At 35.0% G+C, this 25,269-nt stretch overlaps 1 protein-coding gene across 1 annotated transcript in view; it reads left to right on the top strand.

Annotated features, from left to right (window-relative positions):
* Positions 1 to 25,269, top strand: part of CCDC7 (coiled-coil domain containing 7) — a 407,709-nt gene that overhangs the window by 75,423 nt on the left and 307,017 nt on the right. Inside the window, 2 exon segments of the mRNA XM_045062653.1 lie at positions 2,829 to 2,914; positions 6,754 to 6,808. Of these exon segments, the coding sequence (XP_044918588.1) occupies positions 2,829 to 2,914; positions 6,754 to 6,808 (141 nt within the window).

Raw genomic sequence — 25,269 nt, forward strand, 5'->3', positions numbered from 1 at the left:
CTTATCTTGGAAAATCTTTATCTCTCCTTTTATTCTGAATGACAGCCTTGCTGTATAAAGTATAAATGTTTCAGATTTTTATGCTATTTTAATTGCTATCTTTTAAAAAATATTTTTAAACTGTCATTAGAGAAGTGTAATAAATTTTGTTTACTTAATTTTGTATCCAAAGTATATGTAACTAATAATAGCCTAAATTTTCTTGCTTTCCAATTGTAATACTGTTTCTTTTTCTTGCCTGGCTAAACTGGCAAAGACCTCTAGAATGATATTGAATAGACATGATGAGAGTAGGTATTTTTCATTTGTTCCTGATTTTAAAAGGAAATATTCTTGTTTCTATGGTCATTCAGCCTGCTCTTTCTTTCTCTTTCAATATTGTTCATCAGGTTAAAATATTTTTCTTCTTTTCATAATTTGCTAAATATTATTTTCATGCTCTATAAAATTCTTTCAGCCTCTGCCTACTTCCCAATTCTGAAACCACTTCTACATTTTTAGTTATATGTTACAATAGCACCACACTTCCAGATAACAAAATCTTTATTACTTTTTAATTTGCTGCTCAATTGCTTGCTTTATAGTAAAGGGTTTACAGTCTTGTTTTAAAACTTTACTTAAGAACCTTTAAGACTGTACTTAAGAACCTTAAGATAATGTGCTTTGTCCTTTTCCAGCCTGAGTACCACTATTTTCATACATTTTACTACCTATGGTATAAGCTGCACAACACATTGTTATTAGTTTAGCTGTAAACTATTACCTTTTAAAGAGATTTAAATAATAAGGAAAACAGTCTTTATATTTACTTACTCATTTAATTATCATTTATGTTGGTCTTTAATTTGTATATTTCCTTATTTCTGTGTAGTGTCATTTTTCTTGTGCTTAAAGGATTCTTCATAATTTTTGTTATTGTTGTTCAGGTCTGCAGCTGATTCATTCTTTCAACTTTTTGATTTCTGAAAAAACTTTTTTTTTTGTATTCAGTTTTAAAACATATTTTCTCTGGACAAAGAATTCTAGGTCGGCTGGTTCTTTTCTTCTAGTACTTTAAAGAGTTTCTTTTTTATCTTCTGGCTTGCATTGTTTCTGAAAAGTCTGCTGTCCACTTTATATATAATCTACTTTCCTCCTCTGCTTTTAAGATTTTATCCTCATCATTGCTTATCATTTTATTATCATATGTCTTTGAACTAGTTTTCCTTATATTTTTTGTGGGTTTGTGAGCATAAAGTTTTGTCAAATTTGAAAGTAAAATTTGTCCATTGTTTCTTCAAATATTTATTTTCTTTGCTCACTTCTTCTCTCCATTATGTACTGAAATTACAAGTATATTTGTCCACTTGAAGTTTTCTCACAACTAACTGATCTGTTCATTACTTTTAGTCTTTTTTCCTTTCATTTTTAAAGTATTTTTGATGACCAATGTATATTAGATTTTTCTGAATAAGAAATACATCCCAAAACTCATATTTATTTATTTATTATTTTTTTAATTTTTTATTTTATTTTATTTTTTTTAATTTTTTTTTCAACGTTTTATTTTTGGGACAGAGAGAGACAGAGCATGAACGGGGGAGGGGCAGAGAGAGAGGGAGACACAGAATCGGAAACAGGCTCCAGGCTCCGAGCCATCAGCCCAGAGCCTGACGTGGGGCTCGAACTCACGGACCGCAAGATTGTGACCTGGCTGAAGTCGGACGCTTAACCGACTGCGCCACCCAGGCGCCCCCCAAAACTCATATTTAAACTAGAAAGTTACCTGGAGATCTTAAGAATTCCATTGCAATTCATTATTATACTGTTTTTTCATATTTTATGAGGATTATTACACTTTGTGTTTAACTTGTGAGAACTTTGCCACTATAGTGAAGTTGTATCTTTTGGGAGTTGTTGTATAAAACAGGAAATAAACACCTAATGCCTTAATAGGTCTCTATTATTAAGCTCATCTACAAATTTCAGTAATCTAACTTTCTCAACTTTCTTGTATAAAATAATCTAATACTACATAGTCATTCAATAATACTTTAAAATATGTGGTTAGTTCTGCTGCAATATTTGTTTTGAAATGCAAATTTGTTCTAACACAAACAATTTGAACATAATATGAATTTTACATGTGTTTATGCACAAATTCATCTGCTAAAAGTACTAGGTAAAAGGAGAAAGCAGACTCTGCACACTGTATTCGTTAACCATGTTTGTAGTGTACCACACCAGTCCACATCTGTCACTACAACTTTTTATGTGATTTCAGATAATCCTTCTTCCCCAAACTACACGATAACAATTTGCAATCTATTCGATGATCACTTCCACAAACACACCTCATGTCTTTCTCAAAATAAAGAACTATATTTCTCATACCATGTGTTTCTCAAATCATCTAACTTTGTAAAATGGAACTGTTTTTATTAGGTTTCTATTTTTAAAAAATGTATCATTGACAATGTTTGTTGCATGCTGGGCACCTTACCTCATTTCTCTCATATATCCTGCAGTTTTTAGTGCATGAGTTTTCATAGATGATTTTCAGGAAGATATGTATATATTAGAGAAGACCTGGCTGTAATTTGTCAGGGGAATTTACTTCTTTTGATATGTATTAACTTATATACAACTTACATTCAGTAGAGTACCATAACAAGCATTCTGATTGTATCCTTAATTTTGTTGTGCTTTTTTTAAGATAATTTTTCTTGAAACATAGTATAGTGATTCTCAAAGTAAAATGGAAATCTTAGTAATGCATATTATCTTTTACTTCCCTCTAATTATTGTCTCATTAACTGTTTGTTTCTGGCTTATATAAAATTATACAGAAAGCAAAGTCTACATATGATCGAACAAAGAAAACTATAAAAATGGAGAAGAAAAAAGACAAAAGAAAATCTGAGGATACAGAAGAGTAAGATATAAAGCTACATGTTTATATTTTTTCCTTGTTAATTTACATTTTTATTTTATACAAACAATTTGAGGTCATATAAACATAACTTTTAACAGGTTTCTAAAAAATGTAACACTACATAATACCATAGTTTTGTAAGCAGACCAGGATATGATGGAGGAAGAGGGCTGGGAAAGGAAGAACAAAGAATTAAAGGTAGGTTAGGAGAATGAACCAAATAGTCAGGAATAAGTAAACAGAATTAAATCTGTAAATCATTTTAGGGACAGAGGATTTACATTATTTCCTTGATGGTTTAGCTAGTGATTTGTGATTTGTATATTAACTCCTCAGTCTGGGCTATTCTTTTTTTTTTTTTTGATTATACTTATTTTGTGAAAGGAATGATCTATTTTTTATGCATGTGGATTATTGTAAAGTGGCCTTTTTAAGTGAATATCTCTTTAGTAATATAAATTTTTTTTTTGCATTTTGAATTTGCTTTAGTCAAACCCTAATACGGGGTGCCTGGGTGGCTCAGTTGGTTAAGTGTCCCACTTCCGCTCAGGCCATGATCTCACGGTTCATGAGTTTGAGCCCTGCATCGAATTCTGTGTTGACAACTGAGAGCCTGGAGCCTGCTTCATATTTGGTGTCTCCCTCTCTCTCTGCCCCTCCCTCACTCATGCTCTGTCTCTCTTTCTCTCAAAAATAAATAAACATTTAAAAACCCCTAATATAAATACATAATTTTAAAAAGAAACTGTGAATTCAATCTTTATAGAGTTCTATAAATTCTGAAAAGAAATTCATTGGATAAGTAGCCTTGACCTTTGTCTCAGAGAGGAAAAGATGACTACTTTCTTTCTTTTTTTTCTTTTGCTCATTTGTTTTGTTTCTTTAATTCCACATATGAGTAAAATCATATGGCATTTGTCTTTCTCTGAATGGCTTAGTTCACTTAGCATTATACTAAGCTCCACCCACATTGTTGCAAATGGCAAGATTTCATTCCTTTTTTTTTAATTTATTCAACATAGATTTATTGAGAGCTTGTTTTGTGGAAGCACTGCTGTAGGTGCTGGGATATATTAGTTACCAAAATATCAGTTTTTTCATCTTCTTAAACAATAGAACATTGCCATGATTTTAATGACTAACTTTCCATATCAAAAAGGAAAAATCCTCTCTTGATGCTCTGAGGTACGGTTTAAATTCCCAAAAGGCAGGGTGCCTGGGTGGCTCAGTCGGTTAGGCAATCAACTTCAGCTCAAGTCATGGTCTCAAACTACTTTGTGAATTTGAGCCCCGCTGTCAGCACAGAGCCTGCTTTGGATCCTTTGTCTCCCTCTCTCTCTCATCCCCTCCCCTGCTCACACACTCTCTCTCTCTCAAAAATAAATAAACATTAAAAAAAATAATTTCCCAAAGGCAATTGTCAGGTTGCAGTTATGGTCCAGGCTAGCCAGCCCCTAAAGCTAACTTCTCGTGGAAAATCAACATGTTGAGTCTATTTAGAAAAAGTTGTGGGAACAAAGATATAGCATTTCCAATCCTCTGACTCATGAATACAAAATTATAACCTCTTTGTTTCTATTTGTAACCTCCAAAAAATCTAATCTAGCTAATTCCATAGAATTAGACATTACAAGATTTGAAATGGATATGTTTCAAGATTTTCCTGGTTGTTTCTAATTTAAATCCCATCAATTTAAGATTTCCCCAGCCCTACCTCCATCCTTCCTTGATTGCATCTAAATGTACAGGTACTTGTCTAATATCATGGCATTGAAAACAGGTGTCATGTTATAGATTGAGCTCTCTCCCTGCTGTATTCCTCTGAGATGTTTGATCCTCTAGTTTTCTGGTTATCTCCTGGTGCCACTATCAGTTTTTTTTGAACCTAATACTTAATATTATTTTTTAAACTTTACATCCAAATTAGTTAGCATATAGTGCAATAATGATTTCAGGAGTAGATTCTTTAATGCCCCTTACCTTAATGCCCAACGCTCCTCCCACACCCCCTCTAGTATCCTTCTGTTTGTTCTGCATATTTATAAGTCTCTTATGCTTTGCCCCCTCCCTGTTTTTATATTATTTTTGTTTCCCTTCCCTTATGTTCATCTGTTTTGTCTCTTAAAGTCCTCATATGAGTGAAGTCGTATGATTTTTGTCCTTCTCTGACTAACTTCACTTAGCATAATATCCTCCAGTTCTATCCACATAGTTGCAAATGGCAAGATTTCATTCTTTTTGGTTGCCGAGTAATACTCCATTATACACACACACACACACACACACACACACACACACACACCACATCTTCTTTATCCATTCATCCATCGATGGACATTTGGGCTCTTTCCATACTTTGGCTATTGTTGATAGTGATGCTATAATCATTGGGGTACATGTGTCCCTTCTATAACAGCATACCGGTATCCCCTGGATAAATACCTAGTAGTGCAATTGCTGGGTTGTAGGGTAGTTCTATTTTCAATTTTTTGAGGAACGTCCATATTATTTTCTAGAGTGGCTGCACCAGCTTGTATTCCCAAAGATTTCATTCTTTTTAATTTTTTTTCTTTTTTTTCAACGTTTTTATTTATTTTTGGGATAGAGAGAGACAGAGCATGAACGGGGGAGGGGCAGAGAGAGAGGGAGACACAGAATCGGAAACAGGCTCCAGGCTCTGAGCCATCAGCCCAGGGCCCGACGCGGGGCTCGAACTCACAGACTGCGAGATCGTGACCTGGTTGAAGTCGGACGCTTAACCGACTGCACCTCCCAGGCGCCCCGGAAAGATTTCATTCTTTTTAATGGCTGGGTATTATTCCAGTGTGTGTGTATGTGTGTATGTGGTGGTGGTGGGGTATCACATCATCTTTATCCACTCATCAGTTGATGGACACTCGGGCTGTTTCTATAATTTAGCTATTGTAGATAATCCATGTATCCCTTTGGATTAGTATTTTTGTACTCTCATTGTAAATACCTAGTAATGCCATCGCATTAACTTTTTGAGGGACCATTATACTGTTTTCCAGAATGGCTGTACCAGTTTGCATTCCCATCAACAGTGCAAGAGGGTTCCCCTTTCTCCACATCCTTGCCAACATGTGTTGTTTCTTGTGTTGTTGGCAAAGCAAGAAACAGACTCTTAACTATCGAGAACAAACTGGTGGTTACCAGAGGGGAGGTGGGTGGGGGGGATGGGTTAAATAAGCGATGGGGATTAAGGAGTACACTTGTGATGAGCACTGGGTGTTATATGGAAGTATTGAATCACTGTATTGTACATCTGAAACTAATATAACTCTATGTTAACTAACTGGACTTTATGTATTAAAAAAATTTTAATGTTAATTTATATGTGAGAGAGAGAGACAGAATGTAAGCAGGGGAGGGGGAGGGAGAGAGGGAAACATAGAACCCAAAGTAAGCTCCAGGGTCTGAGCTGTCAGGAGAGTCCCATGCGGGGCTCGGACCCACTAACCGTGAGATCCTGTTGACCTGAAGTCAGCTGCTTAACCGACTGAGCCACCCAGGTGCCCCAACTAACTGGACTTTAAATAAAAACTTAAGAAAAGATGACCAGAGGGGAAAAAAATGACCAGTGTACTTTGACAATCCTTGCCTCATCTCCCTTGCATATTTTAATCATACCAATGAGAAGTTAGCTTGAGAAATGTTATTCAATTATTTATCACTTATATGGATTTTATGTCTCTTAAAAATATGATTGTTTTGAGAAATTTTATTTCTTTAAAAATGGTTTAAGTACTAATAAGAAAGCAAAGTAGTCATGCAATTTAAAATATTATGACAAATTTAAAAACCTTTTTTAATAACAGGAAGAAGTTTCTAGTAAAAGAGCTTAAAGTAAAAGAAGATTTGCTTCAAGTTCAGGTAACACACATACTCTATGCATCTAAATTTAATTAATAGTCACTCTGATAATTATATATGTAGATAACATTAGTATGTATGTGAACATGGGGATATATGTGTTTGTGTGTACATTTGTGTGTATGTTTTTATTAACGTTATTTCTAAGATATTTCTTGTTGGTTGACTTTCTCAGTAAGTTTTTTTCAGAAAATAAAATGGTAAATCCAAGCATGTTTACTGTCAAGTCAAGGTTATGAAAATTACCATGGTTTATTCAATTATAGACAATATCATGGAGGAAAGAAGGTCATCTTGAGAGTCATAACAGTGATTTACTAGTTCTGTGACAATGGAAGTTCATTTAACCTACTTGAGCTTTATATTTTTGATTACTAAAATGGGTAAAACGGTATCTATTTATCTTAAAAAGGCATATGAGATGTAAGAATCAAATAAGAAAAAGCTCTTCAGTAATTGTGACTTATAGAGTCCACTCTTTTTTATGTGATCGAATGAAAGGTAAGTAACCTTTATTTCATCTTGGCTTTGGAATACTTTTTTTTTTTTTTTGCTACAAGTTCACTTTTTTTTTATTTTTATAATAACTGTCAGAGGATCACACCACTCATTTTAGTGAGTGGCTGGAGTTGTGTCCCACAAGTGTATGTGAATAGCTCAAGAATCAAGTAACATAAATTTGGGAAGAAAATGAGAGAGCCACTTGAGATGTTGAATATAAAATGTTCAACTTTATGGTATTTGTTTTCTATTCCTGCATAACAAGTTACCATAAATTTTTCAGTTATTAAAATAACTTGTATTATCTCACAGTTTGAATGGGTTAGGAGGCTGAGCAGGCTTAGCTGTGTCTTATGCTCAAGGTCTCACTAAACTGCAATCAAGGTAATGGCTAGGGTCTATTCTATTCTGTAAGTTGAGTTACTCTTCCAAGCTCAACTGGATGTGGCAAACTTCATTTCCTTCCTAGGACTGAGGCGCTCAGCCATGAGACCTTTCCATAGGCAGTTTACATCACAGCAGCTTGCTTTTTCCTCAAGGCTGGTTTCTCTATTTTGCTGACAGTCTTATATAATGTAACATGATCATGAGAATGATATCTTGTCATGTTAGCTATATAACGCAGTCTAATAAAAGGAGTGGTATCTCATCACTTTGCTATATTCTATTGGCTAGAAACAAGTCACAGGTCCCACCCATAGTCAAAAGGAGTGGATTATTCAGAGCATAACCACAAGTATGGAGATCATGCTGGCCATATTAGAATTCTGCCTACCATACTTAACATTTTATTTTATACGGAACAGTATATTTAACAGTATATTTATTTGTGTATTTAAAATTATTATAATCCCATTATATAGTTAATATTTGAAGTTTTTAAGTTAGTGTTTTAGTTCATTTGGGTTGTGTTTTATTCCATTTGGACTGCTTTAACAAAATATCAGGGAATGGGTAGTTTATAAAAAACAGAAATTTGTTTCTCAGTTCTTGGGTCTGGAAGTTCAAGATCAGGGTGTCAACATGGTGGGGTGAGGGCTCTCTTCTGGGTTGCAGACTTCATGTTCTTTCTCATATGACAGGAAAGGCAAAGCCATTCTCTCAGTCCTCCTTTGTATGGACATTAATCTCATTCATGAGGGCCCCCATCCTAATACCAGCATATTGGGCATTAGGATTTAAACATGTGAATTTGCAGGTTGGGGGAGGAGGGAAGCGAGACACAAAAATTCAGACCATACTAGGTTTCTATAACAAAGAATGGGTGACTTAAATAACAAACATTTATTTCACACAGTTCTGGAGGCTGGGAAGTCTAAGATCAAAGCACCAGCAGACTTGTTGTCTGGTGAGAGCCCAATTCCTGGTTCATAGAAGGCCATTTTCTTGCTGTGTCTTCACATGACAGAAAGGGCAAGGGAGGTGTCTGGAGCCTGTTTTATAAGGCCACTAAACCATTCATGAGGGTATTACCTTCATGCCCTAATCACTTCCCAAAGGCCCTACTTCCAAATGCCATCACATTGGAGATTAGGTTATAACACATGAATTTTGCGGGGGGACACAAACATTTAGTCTGTAGCAGCTAATGTCATTTAAAATTATTCTTTTCTTAATTTAAGGTCAAAATTTTCTATGTAAGTGTATCTTTTTTTCTGGATAAGGTCTATGGATTTAATGAGAATTTTAAAGGAATTTATCTTCTTTCTCCAAAATGCCTTTCTGTACTATCACTGATCTAGGCCATTTTACAGAGATCAATAGAAGCTAAAAAGTGACTAACTTGGGGTTAGAGAATAAATTAGTAGTGAAATCTGAACTGCAAATATGGCTCTCTGAACCCTACTTGGCATTTGCAGTTAGTGAAAATACATTTGGTTTTGCTTCCTCAGGCAGCATGGATAATAGAATCAGTTGGTATTATTATCCATCTGTTCAAGTAATTATAATGCCTTTAAAGTGTTTTACAAGTCGTATAAAACTTTTAGTTTTTAAGTGAGCTAGCTTTTTGTTGTTTGATGTGTACCTTTTAGAGGATCATTATTCCAATAATTATTCTAACGTATTTCAAGGACGTAGATAAAATAATCCATTTGGATCCAAGGTTGCCCTTACTTTGTACAAATTATGCCTTAAACAAGGGAGTGGGTTAAGGTACAAGTGGGTGTTGAAATCTAACCCATGGTTTGCCAAGTGCATACCCTTGAACATTTGCCTGAACAAAGGGTCCTTTTTCATCAAAGACATCATATAGACTAGCAGTCAGTAGCCAGAGTTGTACTTAAAAAAAAATCATGTTTAGATGAAGTGATAAAAATATTTTGTTATTCTATTAACGTGATTTTCATTTTATTTGTTAGAAAAATAGATTGTATTTACTCTAGGCAACTATCTACTAAGTGGGCAATTGGCAGGTTAATCATATGGATGAGGACAAACATATTTTTTAGAAAATAGAAATATTTTACATATTTGAATGTTTTGTGAGTCAAATCACATACAGCATATTTTGTTATGCTTAGCAGTAATTTATTTATTATTTAATTTATTTTATTAATTATGCTTAGCAGTAATTATTACAGTAGTCCTCCCTTATCCAGAGGGATACATTCCAAGACTGTCAGGGGATGCCTGAAACCATGGATGATACCAAATCCTGTATATCCTATATTTTTTCTTGTACATGCATACATATCTATGATAAAGCGTAATTTATAACTTAGGTGAAGTAAGAGATTAACAACAATTACTAATAATAAAGGAAAACTACAACAATTACTGCAGTAAAAGTTATATGAATGTGATTTCTCTCAAAATCTTATTGTACTGTACTCATCCTTTTTGTGATGAGATGATAAAATGCACACATGATGAAATAAAGTGAGGTGAAATTACATAGGCATTGTAACGTAGTAGGCTACTATTGATCTTGTGACTATAGTCAAGAGTATGGTTGACCATAGGTAACTGAGACTGCAGAAAGCAAAACTGTGGATAAGGGGAGACTACTGTATTCAATTTTTAGAAAAGGAAATTCTGAGATATTAAATAACTTGACCAGATTTGCAGAGTTCTAAGATGTACTCTGGTTGGACTGGATAGCCCAGTGATCCTGTCAGTGGGGCTAAAAAGTGTAAATTCAAGTGTGATCTCCCATTTACTGTTTCTTTTCAAGGATCATCAACTCTTAAAATTTATAGAAACTTCACTTAGTTTTTTCTATGTATAGTGTCATGAATTCTGTCTGTTAAAATTACATACTTTTAAGTATTAAGGATATTAAGTCCTTAATACAAATATAAACAGTAATTATAATTACATTCCATCTGTACTTGAATAAATTGAATAAATTTCTTGCACATATCATGATATAATGTAATGTAGGAGGGACAGACTTGACAAAAAATATTGAATTTTTTTTAAATCTAAGGCTTCTAATTTTTTGTTAAAAAATTGAGATATAATTGACATACAACATTAATTTCAAAGCTGAAATTTTTAACACATAGTTGAGACATAATGTACCTATTCCAACATAATGTACTATAAAATGGGAATTATGATATAGTAATTGAGAATATGGGGTTAGAAAACAGGAAGGATCTCTATAGAATGTGTAGAGACAAAGGCTTGAGGGAACAAAGACTATTCAGAGAAATTCCAGTTCTTGAGTATGATAGGATTTTTGGATTGAGGAGAAGAGTAATAGGATGCCTGATAGAGGCCATTTATAGATGGCATAATAATTTGTATTTTGAATAAGAAATGGTGACTTATTGAAGAATATTAAGAATGATCCATTTGGTATTTTTAATTTAAAAAAATTTTTTTAATGTTTATTTACTATTGAGATACAGAGAGACACAGAGCGTGAGCAGGGGAGGGGTAGAGAGAAGCAGAGACACAAAATCCGAAGCAGGCTCCAGGTTCTGAGCTGTCAGCACAGAGCCAGACGTGGGGCTTGAACTCACAAACTGCAAGATCATGACCTGAGCCGAAGTCGGTCGTCTAACTAACTGAGCCACCCAGGCGCCCCCCCCCCCCATTTGGTATTTTTAATTAAGATTACTCTTCCAGTTTTATGAAAGATGAATTTTGGGATAGAGATTGGATTTTGCAGTCAGGAAGAATAATTAGAGAATTTTGGGAGTAATTTAACTCAGTGATAAACTAGTTAATTATGCTATATGAATTTATTAAGATGGAGTTGTAAATGATATTGTAATGTAAACTTCAGTGTTGCCAAATGGAAAGATTTAAATTTATAAAAATATTGATCCTTTCAAATTAATATAACAAAGGTAATAATGCATTTCTAATCAGAATTTAAAAAGGACTTTTTTTTTAATAAGGGAGACATAATTGGAAGATTATATAGAACTAAACTACAAAATCATCTAGGAGCCTTTTTAAACAAAAATGGTACTTCTTTGACCACTTTTCCAATTCCTTTTTAGATTATTGGTGTGTGTATTTGGGTAGTTTATATTTTAATATAGATTCATCCATTTTTAATGGTTTTTAAATTGCTTATAATTTTACATTATGCTTAGTGTTCTTTTTATTGTTTTTTTGCATGTCTATTTCTACATCTTTTCCCATTTAGTTTTCATTTATAAAAGTATCTCTTTTTGTTTCTTTTCCTTTCAATCAGATTTGCTAGGAGATTGTATATTATAAGTGCTTTCAACTAACTGATTTTATGTTCCATTTAACTGTTTTACTATCTTATTTCTTGTTGCTGTTAATGTTTTCTATTTAATTACTTTAATCTTCATCTTTGTTAATTTATTTGATCTTTTTTCTTTATTTTTAATTCATTTTCAAATCTGCATTAGTTATATGTAATTTATTTTTGCACTCATTTTATGACAATAAACACTATTCAAGCTATACATTTTTCACTGAATATTGAATTCTATAGGTGTTCTAAGTTTCCTTTGTTTCAAAAAGTGTAGTTTACTTTTTTATTGTTGGTTTACCTTTTTACAAAATTAACAGCAGACAATAAGACGTACAAATTCTCTACTTTCTGGATGTTTTAAAGGTTTTTTTTTGTGGTCAAATGCATATTTTTGCTTCATTTTTCTGTTATTCTATAGCAAGCTACACCAACATTTAGAGGCTTAATACATCAATAATTATTTCTAATTGATTTTGGGGTTGGCTGGGCCCAGTGGGATGATTCCTATGCTTCATGTTTTATCAGCTGTGTTACTCATGTGGCTTCATTCAGCTGTGGACTGTTCAAGATTGCTTCCTCAGAAGTCTGGTGGTTGGTGCAATGACTAAGGGCTGAATTTTTCTCTCTCATGTCATTACTCATCATTTAGTAGTAAAACCTAAGCATCCTTACATGACAGCTGGAATCTAATAGGTCAAAAGTAGTAGCTGCAAGTCCTCTTATGACCTGGGCTCAGAAACCTGAGAACATAATTCCCATTACATTTTATTGGTTAGGGGCCAGCCAAGACTTAAAGGGAGGGAAATCTTATCATCTGTACCAGGTCTAGATGTGGGTTCTTGGCACAGCTGTTCTTGATCTGGAAATCTGTTGTCTAAAAAGTTGAGTTATCTGTACCCCACTCCTCCCAACACATACTTAACACATACTACTGAGAAAAGGATAGGATAATTGCAATAGAAACTATTATTCAAATAGGGGGGAAACAGAAAGCACATAGTTGAGAAATCTGCTATGAAATCCAAGCAGACACACGTCACCAGTTCTCCTGACTTTCAGGGTAGGGTAGTAGGTACTTTGATTGAAGTCTAGTTTTGCTCCCCGGGAATGATTCCCTAATCCAAAAATAAAGTAGTCCTTATTTTGCCGTGTGGCATGTAGATTTTCCTCTCTGAATCATCATTCCTTTTCCATAAGAAATGGCTCATGTTTGTAACTGAATAGCTCACTCAGCATGCTTCCTTCTCATAGCTTATTGGGGACCTAGAGATCTGTTTTCATTTTGAAATGTCTGTCATTTTAAGTGTAATATGATGATGTTTCTCTTAAAACTTTGTTTTCTTTGTATGTTACTGTGATTCCTTCTTTTACCCCAAAGCTACATCCATAATAAACGTCTTACTTAAAGTATGCCAGCCTTCTGCAGGACAATACCTTTAATTATTAAAGCATTTTGTCTTACTAGGATCCACAAAGAATATTTAAGTTTTTCTGAGGTCTTAACAGGAAGCCTTATAGTCACACCCTTGATTTGACTTTCATTCTGAAACTACATTTTACTGTCAGTACTATGGCTTTGATCTTTGCCCTAGTGATTTCTTACTTTGAGAATTTCTCTTGTGGGCAGTCCCAGATTCTCTATATATTTTCTGATTTCTGCTTTAAAATTGAACAGTTCTTTCTTTAGTTTATTTCTCTTGCAATAAATTTATTGCATATCAGCAGTATAAGCCAAATAGTGTTTTAAGTATTCTGGCTGGAAATTTCCTTAGCCAGATCCACAAGTTTATTGGGTATGGTTTTAACCCTGCAAGTTACTCTAAGCCTGAATTTTGTTCATTGTTCTATAACTGTATAACAGAGCCTCTCCCCTATTTTTCAGCTTCCAATATCAATTTTCCAGATTGGCAAGAGCAAAACCCATAAGGCTTGTTAGAGACTGGAATTGAAAGCTTTTGTAGTTTTCCATCACATTCTGTAAGGAATTCATAAGGCTAGCCAATATTCACAAGGCATAGAGTAGGAGAAATTGTTGGTAGCCAATTATGGAAATAATCAAACACAGTATCAAATTTTTGTAAATGTTCTAATGACATAAAATAATGCATATTTTCTATTGCAAAGTATGCTTGTGAACTTTTCTTAAATGACAAAAGTACTCCAAAACTTGGTGATTTAAAACAATAGTTATTCAGGGAGGAGTAAAGATGGTGGGGAAGTAGGGGGACCAGGATTTCCCTCATCCCTCAAACACAGCTGCATGGAGGACAGATCACTTGGAACATCCAGGAAATCAATCTGTAGCGTGGCAGAAGGATCTCCACAGGTGGAGGGAGACAGTTTGGCAGGATCAAGGTATGAGGTATGTGCATATGAATTGGGGGAGATAAAATGGCATAGGCATGGAGGGGAAGGAAACTCTTCTGTGGAGAGACAAAAGGGAGAGAAAATGAGAGGGCTTTACTATCTTGTTAGCACAAGAGGAAAACCTCTCTGGACCATGGACTCAGGAATGAGAAAAATGGAGAGTGCCAATTTCTATTTTGCAAACAGCCTTAGGAGCTAAAACTTGAAGGTACGAAAGTGTGTGACTTTCTCTGGACCAGAGCTGGCTGTGTGGGCGCACCTGAGAGGGAAGGAGCCAGCTCCAGGGTGCTGTAGCGATCTCAGGGGCACACTGGGAGAGAACAGTCCCCTTTCTTAAGTATTGTGGGAAGAGGATTTATTGCCTCCCCAAGGATGAAAGGCCCTTTATCAGCAGGGCTGAGGGGCACATGGTCCCATGTGGTGCAGGGCCCTTTAAGACATCAGAATTCCAGCCAAGCACCTAGAGGGCATGGGAGACTGGAGCAGGGCAAGCCAACTGGCCATGCTATTCTGTGAGGGCTGCCTGAACAGTGTGGTATGAGATACCTGGCCTGGGGAGGAGAAATTGGGTGTTGCCATTTTTCTACCGAATACCACCACAGTGGAGCTTCAGGGAGCAGCACAGCAGTCTCCAGTAAAGGAAGGACCCACTAACACTAAGCCCCCCTCCTCTGTGACTGGCAACTGCTTATCAACTGGGGGAAGACTGAGCCAACAGAGCCAGTCTCTCCTCCAGACTAATACACCCACTGGTCTCAGGCACCAACAAACAACTGGCTTTTGTTTCTATCTTCTATTTGTTTGTTCTTCCCTTTTCTTTTTATTTCTACCCTCTTCTTTTTTTCTTTTGGAATCAGGCTCATAGTTTCTGATTTTTTTTTGATCAATTCTTATAACTTCTTTTTATTTTACTTTCTCTCTGGATTAAGTCTTATAGTTCTTTTGACCCTCTGCTTTTTTTTTTCTTTTTCCCTTTCATTTTTCTCTTTATATGGGGTAAGGCTTCCCCACATTTTCCTTTTTTTCCATGGTTACTTGAGTGAACAAATCAAAGCACACCTGGTTGAAAGTCCAAACACTCCATCACTACAAGCAAGGATGAGCTTTACAGAGGATTGACTAGTGGAATAGAGCAGCCAAAGCACAACAGAGTGCATGCACCACACTCCAAAAATACTTCCTGAAGTGCCAGTCCTGGACAGTGTATGACCCCTTTTTAATATAGTAGTACTTGCAGGTGCAGGACACATAACAAGCTACTAAAACATACAAAAGACAGAAACCAGCCAAAATGATGGAAGAACTCTCCTCAAAAGAAAATTCAGGAAGAAATGATAGCCAGATAATTTCTCACAACAGATATAAACAATATATCTGAACAAGAACTTAGAATCACAGTCATAAGAGTAATAGCTTGAAAAAGCATAGAAAACAACAGAGAATCTATTGTTGCTGAGGTCAAAAACCTAAGAAATAGTCACAATGAATTAAGAAATGTTGTAAATGAGATGCAAAACAAACTAGATACAGTGAGAGTGAGGATGGAAGAAGCAGAGGGAAGAATAGGTGAAATAGATGATAAAATTATGGAAAATGATGAAGCTAAAAAAAAGGGGGGGGGGTGAAATTTAATTACTAGACCACAAAGGGAGAATTAGCTAAATGATTCCATGAAATGAAACAATATCCATTTCATAGAAGTTCCAGAAGAAGAAGAAGAGAGAGAAAGGGGCAGAAGGTTTATTTGAACAAATTATAGCTGAGAACTTCCCTAATCTAGGGGAGGAAACAGGCACCCAGGGCCAAGAGGCACAGAGAACTCCCTTCAAAATCAACAAAAACAGGTCAACACCATGACATATAGTGAAACTGGCAAAATACAAAGATAAAGAGAGAATGCTGAAAGCAGCTAGGGACAAATGGGCCTTAACCTACAAGGGTAGACACATAAGGGTAGTAGCAGACCTATGCACTGAAACTTGGCAGGCCAAAAGGGAGTGGCAGGAAATATTCAATGTGCTTAATAGGAAAAATAAGCAGCCAAAAATCCTTTATCCAGCAAGCCTGTCATTCAGAATAGAAGGGAGACAGAAAGCTTTCCCAAAGAAAAACTAAAGGAGTTCATGACCACTAAACTAGTCCTGCAGGAGATCTGAAGGGGGATTCTGTGAGTGGAAAGTAGCAGACTACAAAGGACCAGAGCTATCACAAAACCTACAGATAACACAATGGCACTAAATCCATATCTTTCAGTAATCACTCTGAATGTAAATAGACTAAATGTCCCAATCAAAAGACATAGGGTATCAGAATGGATTGAAAAAATAAGATCCATCTATATGCTGCCTACAAGAGACTCATTTTAGACCTGAGGACACCTGCAGATTTAAAGTGAGGGGATGGAGAACCATCATGCTACTGGAATTCAAAACAAAGCTGGAATAGCCATACTTCTATCAGACAAATTAGATTTTAAAACAAAGGCTGTAACAAGAGATGAAGAAGGGCATTATATCATAATTAAGGGGTCTATCCATCAAGAAGAGCTAACAATTGTGGAAATTGTTCCCAAATGTGGAAATCCCCAAATATATAAATCACAAACATATATAAATGTATAGATAATACTGGGATTGTAGGGGTTTTAATTCTCCACTTACAACAATGGACAGATCATATAGGCAGAGAATCAATGCAATCCCAATCAAAATCACACCAACATTCTTCACGGACCTGGAACAAGTAATCTTAAATTGTATATGGAACCACAAAAGACCCTGAATATCCAAAGTAATGTTGAAAAAGAAAATCAATCCTGGAGAAATCACAATCCCAGACTTTTACTTGTATTACAAAGCTGTAACCATCAAGACAGTATGCTACTGGCACAAAAACAGACACATAGATCAAGGGAAGAGAACACAGAACCCAGGAATGGACCCACAGATATATGGCCAACTAATCTTTGACAAATCAGGAAACAGTATCCAATGGAAAAAAGACAGTCTCTTCAGCAAACAGTGCTGGGAGAAATGGACCACTTTCTTACACCATACACAAAAATGATTTCAAAATGGATGAAAGACCTAAATGTGAGACAGGAAACCATCAAAATCCTCGAGGAGAAAATAGGCAGCAATCTCTTTGACCTTGGCCAAGCAGCATCTTACTTGACATGTCTCTGAAAACAAGGGAAATAAAAGCAAAAATGAACTATTGGGACCTCACCAAGATAAAAAGGTTCTTCAGAGCAAAGGAAACAATCAACAAAACTAAAAGGCAACTGATGGAATGGGAGACGATATTTGCAAATGACATCTTGAATAAAGTTTTAGTATCAAAAATCTATAAAGAATTTACCCAACTCAGCACTTAAAAAACAAATAATCTACTGAAATGGGAAGAAGACATGAATAGACACTTTTCCAAAGAAGACATCCAGATGGCTAACAGACATGTGAAGAGGGGCTCAGCATCACTCATCTTCAGGGAAATACAAATCAAAACCACAATGAGATACCACCTCATAATAGAGTGGCTAAACTTAACAACTCAGGAAACAACAGATGTTGGTGAGGATGTGGAGAAAGAGGATCTCTTTTGCACTGCTGGTGGGAATGCAAACTAGTGCAGCCACTCTGGAAAACAATGTGGAGGTTCCTTAAAAAAATTAGAATTACCCTGTGACCCATCAATTACACTACTAGGAATTTATCCAAGGGATACAGGAATGCTGATTCATAGGGGCACATATATCCCAATGTTTATCACAGTGCTAAATCAACAATAGCCAAATTATGGAAAGAGCCTAAATGTCCATCCACTGATGAATGGGTTAAGAAGATGTGTTATATATATTTTTTAATTATTTTATTTTAATTAATTCAGAGAATGGATATAAGTGAGCAAGGGACAGAATGAGAGAGAGAGAGAGAGAGAAGCAGGAATCACTGGAAGCGGGGCTTGATCTCACCCTATGCAGTGCTCAAGCTCACCCGATGTGGGACTCAAACTCATGAACGGTGAGATCATGAGCTGAGCCAAAGTCAGATGCTTAATGACTGAGCCACCCAGATGCCCATTTACCTTATGACCCAGGAATAGCACTACTAGGAATTTATCCAAAGGATACAGGAGTGCCAATTCATAGTGGCACATGTACCCCGATGTGTAAAAGCACTATCAACAATAGCCAAATTATGGAAAGAGCCCAAATGTACATCAACTGATGAATGGATAAAGAATATATGTAATACACACACACACACACACTGGAATACTACTCAGTGATGAAAAAGAATGCAATCTTACCATTTGCACCAACATGGATGGAACTGTAGGGTACTATGGTAAGTGAAATAAGTCCATCAGAGAAACACATATATAACATGATTTCACTCAAATGTGGAATTTGAGAAACTCAACAGATGAACGTAGGGGAAGGGAAGGAAAAATAAGATAAAAACAGCAAGGGGAGCAAACCATAAGAGACTCTAAACAGAGAACAAACTGAGGGTTGATGGGGGTGGAGAAAACGGGTGATGGGCATTGAGGAGGACACTTGTTGAGATGAACACTGGATTCTACTGCTGAAGCCAAGACTACACTGTATGTTAACTAACTCAAGAATAAAAGAAATACAGTAGATAGTCATTATTTCTCAGAGTGACTGCTTAAGTGTTCTCTGGGAAGGCTTGGCTTGGGTTGGATGGTTTTAGCTTTATCCACATGTATGCAGTCCCAGGTGGGACATCTGTGACAGATGGGACCTCTTCCTAGTCTCATATCCTCTAAAAGGCTAGCTCTGGGTGGTTTACAGAAGGATTTCCAATAGTAAGAGCACAACAAAGCTGGAAAGACTTCTTTTGGCCAGTATCTAAAAAACCTCAGATACTGTCTTTTACATTGTATCCTATTGGCCAATGCAAGTCACAGGCCAGCCCACTTTTAAGGAGTTGAAAAAATAGACTCCATCTTTTGAGGGGAGCTACTACAATTTATGGCCATTGTATTCTACCATATGGAGTACATGTTTTCTTTCCCTTTCTCTTCCCACCCTTTCTCTCTTTATAAAATTCAATGGTATCTAGATTTATGTTATATAACTCTCTGTATCTTTGTTAGTAAATATATTAGGCTGCTATATAAAGAGACCCCATACAATTCAATATCTTAAACATGATAGAATATTATTTTTTTCTCATGGAAGGTTTGGGTAAAGAGTTTCAGGTAGGTATAGTAGTTGCATGTTGTTTGGGACCCAGTCTTCTTCTTGCCTTTATTTCTCATTGAAGTATAGAAATTTCACCAGATCTTAAATTTTTTTATTTAATCAAGGAAGTTTTATTGTCATACTTATTTCATTATCATTGATATTTTTTATTTTACCCTTATGAGACTAATATTTAAATATTATGATTCCTAGATCTAATCTTTAGGTTTTCTATATTTTTGGTCTTGGCTTCTATTTGTATGTTTGTGTGTGTAGGTGTGTGCTATGAAATATTTATTTTGTTTACTTTCCATAGTTTTAAATCAATTTTCAAAAGTAGCCTTTCTCCTTTTTATTTCTTCTTGACTTTTTAAAATTGTTATTAATTTTAATTCTAATATAGTTATCACACAGTGTTATATTAGTTTTAGGTGTACAATATAGTGACTGAACAATTCTATACATAACTTAATGCTTATCATGGTAAGTGTACTCTTTAAACCTCATCACCTATTTTACACATCACCTCACCCGACTCCACCTATAGTTCTCTGTAGTTGAGTCTGTTTCTTGATTTGCCTCTCTTGCTCTTTCTTTTCACATTTATTCATTTGTTTTTTTTTTCTTACACTCTACGCGTAAGTGAAATCATATGGTATTTGTCATTCTCTGACTGACTTACTACACTTAGCATTATACTCTCTAGAACCGTCCATGTTGTTACAAATGGCAAGATTCTGTTCTTTTTTATGGCTGAATAATATACCATCATATATATATACACATCTTCTAAATCCATTCACCTATTGATGGACATTTGAGCTGCTTCAATAATGTGGCTATTGTAAATGATGCTGAAATACACATAGAGGTGCATGTATCTCTTTGAATTAGTGTTTTTGTAGTTTTTGGTAAATACCCAGTAGTGGGATTATTGGATCATAAGATAGTTCTAATTTTAACTTTGTGAAGAACCTCCATGCTTTTTTCCACAAGGGCTGCACCAGTTTGCATTCCCACCAAAAGTACACCAGGGTTTCTTTTTCTCCCCATCCTTGACAGCACCTGTTGTTTCTTGTGTTATTGATTTTAGTCATTCTGACAAGTGTGAGGTGATATCTCAATGTAGCTTTAATTTGCATTTCCCTCATGATGAGTGGTGTTGAGCATCTTTTCATGTATCTGGTGGCCATCTGGATATCTTCTTTGGAGAAATATCTGTTCATATCTTTTCTCCATTTTTAAATTGGATTATTTGGTTTTTGGGTGTTGAGTTGTATCAGGTCTTTATTTATGTTGGATACCAAAGCTTTATCAGATATGTTATTTGCAAATGTCTTCTCCCATTCCATAGGTTGCATTTTACTTTTGATGATTGTTTCCTTCACTGTGAAGAGGATTTTTATTTTGATGAAGTCCCAATAGTTTATTTTTGCTTTTGTTTCCCTTGTCTTGGGAGACATATCTAGAAACACATTGCTATCGCCAATGTCAGAGAAATTAAACCCTGTGCTCTCTTCTGGGATTTTTATGGTCTTGTCTCATACTTAGGTGTTTAATCCATTGTGAGTTTATTTTTGTGTATGCTATGAGAAAGTGGTCCAATTTCATTCTTTTTTATGTTGCTGTCTAGTTTTCTCACCCTATTTTTTGGAGAAAATGTGTCTTTCTTTGCATATTGTTTCCTCCTTTGTCAAGGTTTAATTGACCATTATAATTGTGTTTCTGTGTCTTCTATTCTGTTCCATTGATCTATGTCTGTGTTGATTACTGTGGCTTTGTAATGGAACATGAAGTCTGGAATTGTGATACCTCCAGCTTTGCCTTTTCAATTTCAATATTTCTTTGGCTATTTTAGGTCTTTTGTGGTTCCATAGAAATTTTAGGATTGTTATAATTTTGTGAAAAATACTGGTAGTATTTTGATAGGGATTGCATTAAATGTGTAGGTTGCTTTATGTACTATAGACATTAAACAATATTTGTTCCTCCAAACCTTGAGTGTGCTATGTCTTCCCATTTCTTTGTGTCATTGTCAATTTCTTTCATAAATGTTTTATACTTTTCAGAGTACAGGTCTTTCACCTCTTTGGTTAAGTTTATTCCTAGGTATCTTTTGATTTTGATACAATTATAAATGGGATTATTTTCTGAAATTCTCTTTCTGCTACTGCATTATTAGTGTATAGAAATTAAACAGATTTTTGTATATTTAGTATTCCATGACTTTACTAAATCAATCAGTTCTGGTAGTTTTTTATGGAGTCTTTCAGATTTTCTATGTATAGCATCATGTTATCTGCAAATAGTGAAAGTTTTACTTCTTCCTTACAAATTTGGATGCCTTTTATTTCTTTTTGTTGTCTGATTGCTGTGGCTAGGACTTCCAGTATTATATTGAATAAAAGTGATGTGAGTGGACATCCTGGTGTTGTTTCTGACTTTAGGGGAAAAGCTCTCAGTTATTCACCATTGAGTATGATGTTTGCTGTGGATTTTTCATATAAGGTCTTTATTAACTTGAGGTATGTTCCTGCTAAACTACTTGGTTTAGGGCTTTTATCATGAATGGATGTTATACTTTATCAAATGCTTTTTTGCATTTATTGAAATGATCATATGGTTTTTATCCTTTCTCTTATTGATGTTATATAGCATGTGAATATTGAACCAACCTTGCATCACAGTAATAAATCCCACTTGATTGTGGTGAATGATGTTTTTAATGTATTGTTGGATTTGGTTTGCTAGTGTTTTGTTGAGGATTTTTGCATTTGTGTTCATCAGAGATACTAGGATGATAGTTCTCTTTTTTGTGGTAATGCTGGCCTTATGAATTTGGAAGTTTTTCTTTGTCTTTTATTTGTTGAGAAAAATATGTATTAACTCTTCTTTAGATGTTTTGTAGAATTCACCTGTGAAGCCCTCTGGTCCTGGACTTTTCTTTGTTGGGAATTTTTTGATTAGTGATTCAATTTCTTTGCTGGTAATCAGTCTGTTCAAATTTTCTCTTTCTTCTGGATTCAGTTTTGGTAGGTTATATGTTTCTAGGAATTTATCCATTTCTTCCATGTTGTCCAATTTGTTGGAATATAATTTTTCATAATATTACCTTATATTTTTTGTATTACTGTGGTGCTGATTGTTGTTTCTTCTCTTTCAATTGTGATTTAGAGTTTTATTAGAGTACCCCCTCTTTTTTTATGAGTCTGTCTACAGGTTTACCAATTTTGTCCCTCTCTTCAAAGAGCCAGCTCCTGGTTTCATTGATTTGTTCTCTTATTTTTTAGGTTCTATATCATTTATTTCTGCTCTAATCTTTATTATTTTCTTCCTTCTGCTGTTTTGGGGTTTTGTTTGTTCTTCTTTTTTAACTCCTTTAGGTGTAAGGTTAGGTTGTTTGAGATTTTTCTTCCTTTTTGAGGTAGGTATATTTTGCTATAAACTTTTCTGTTAGAACTACCTTTGCTGGATCCCGAAATTTTGTACTATTATATTTTCATTTCATTTGTCTCCATGTAATTTTTAATGTTTTCTTTGATTTCATGGCTGACCCATTAATTGCTTAGTAGCATGTTATTTAACCTCCATATATTAGTGGTCTTTCCATATTTTTCTTGTGGTTGATTTCTAGTTTCATAGCATTGTGGTCAGAAAAGTTGCATGGTATGACCATGATATCTTGGAATTTCTTGAATTTGTTTGTGGCCTAATATGTGATCAACTATGGAGAATGTTCCATGTTTACTTGAAAAGAATGTGTATTCTACTGTTATATGATGGAGTGTTCTGGATATATCTGTCAGGTCCATCTGGTCCAACATGTCATTCAAAGCCATTGTTTCCCTTGTGGATTTTATGTTTGGATGATCTGTTCATAAATGTAAGTGGGATGTTAAAGCCCTCTTCTATTATTATATTACTACTGATTAGTTCCTTTATTTTTGTTATTAACTTTTGCATATTTCAGTGCTTCCACGTTAAGTGCATAAATATTTACAACATTGTACAATATGTACAAAATTGTTGTATCTTCTGTTGGATTGTCCACTTTTATTATTTATATAGTATTATTCTTTATCTCTTGTTAAACTCTTTTTTGAAGTCTATTTTGTCTGACATAAATATTGCTACTTAAGCTTTCTTTTTACATCCATTTGCATGATGTTTCTCCATTCCTTCACTTTCAATCTACTGGTGTCTTTAGGTCTGAAATTAGTGTCTTGTAGGAAGCATATGAATGAATCTTGATTTTTTAGTTCTCTCTGTCTCTGTGTCATTTGATTCAAGCATTTAGTCCATTTACGCTCAACCCTTTTGTTACATGTTTTGTGGTTGTTTCTGCAGGTTTTCTCTGATTCTTTTATCCCTTGCTGTTTTTAATCATTTGCTGTCTTTCTTTAGTGATGTACTTGGATTCCATTCTTTTTATTCCTTGCATATTTATTACTCATTTTTGGTCTGTGATTACTATTACGTTTGTGTATAACATCTTCTGCATGTAACAGTCTGTATTATGTTGATGGTCACTTAAATTGGAACCCATTCTTTACTCTTCCACCCCCATTTAAGGTGTGTAATGTCATATTTTAAATTATTTTGTGAATCCCTTGAACAAATACATCCCTTGAAAAGATATATACTTATTTTTACTTCTTTTGTGTTTTTCACTATTCATATTCTTACTTACGGTCTTTCCTTTCCACTCTAAGAGTCCCCTTTAATATTTCTTAGAGCTGTTCTAGTGGGCATGAACTCCTTTAGTTTTTATTTGTCTGAGAAACTCACTAACTCTCCTTCTATTCTGAATCATAGCCTTACTGAATAGGGAATTATTGGCTGTGGATTTCTCCCTTTTAGCACTTTTAATATATCACGCTACTCCTTTCTGTCCTGTGAAGTTTCTGCTGAAAAACCTGCTGATAGCCTTCCAGGGTTTCCCTTGCATGTAACTGTCTTCTTTTTTCTTGCTGCTTTAAAATTTTTTTTCTTTGTCACAACAGTTTGATTAGCATGTGTCTTGGTGTGGACCTCCTTGGGTTGATTTTGTTGAGGCATCTCTGTCCCTTATGGATCTAGATATCTGTTTCCTTCCCCAGATTAGGGAAGTTTTCAGCTATAATTTCTTCAAACAAATGTTCTGCCCCCTTTTGTCTCTCTTTCTTCTGGGATCCCTATACTGCAAATATTGTGCTTGATGAAGTCATTGAGTTTCCTAAATCTATTCTCATTTTGTTTATTTTTTTCTCTCACTGGCTTAAGTTGATTACTTTCCATTACTCTGTCTTCTAGGCCATTAATTTGTTCCTCTGCTTCCTCTAGCCTGCCATTTATTCCATCATGTCTATTTTTAATTTTATTTTTAATTTTTTTATATATGAAATTTATTGTCAAATTGGTTTCCATACAACACCCAGTGCTCATCCCAAAAGGTGCCCTCCTCAATACCCATCACCCACCCTCCCCTCCCTCCCACCCCCCATCAACCCTCAGTTTGTTCTCAGTTTTTAACAGTCTCTTATGCTTTGGCTCTCTCCCACTCTAACCTCTTTTTTTTTTTCCTTCCCCTCCCCCATGGGTTTCTGTTAAGTTTCTCAAGATCCACATAAGAGTGAAACCATATGATATCTGTCTTTCTCTGTATGGCTTATTTCACTTAGCATCACACTCTCCAGTTCCATCCATGTTGCTACAAAA

The sequence above is a fragment of the Felis catus genome, chromosome B4, assembly GCF_018350175.1.
Source record: "Felis catus isolate Fca126 chromosome B4, F.catus_Fca126_mat1.0, whole genome shotgun sequence".
Taxonomy (NCBI): Eukaryota; Metazoa; Chordata; class Mammalia; order Carnivora; family Felidae; genus Felis; species Felis catus.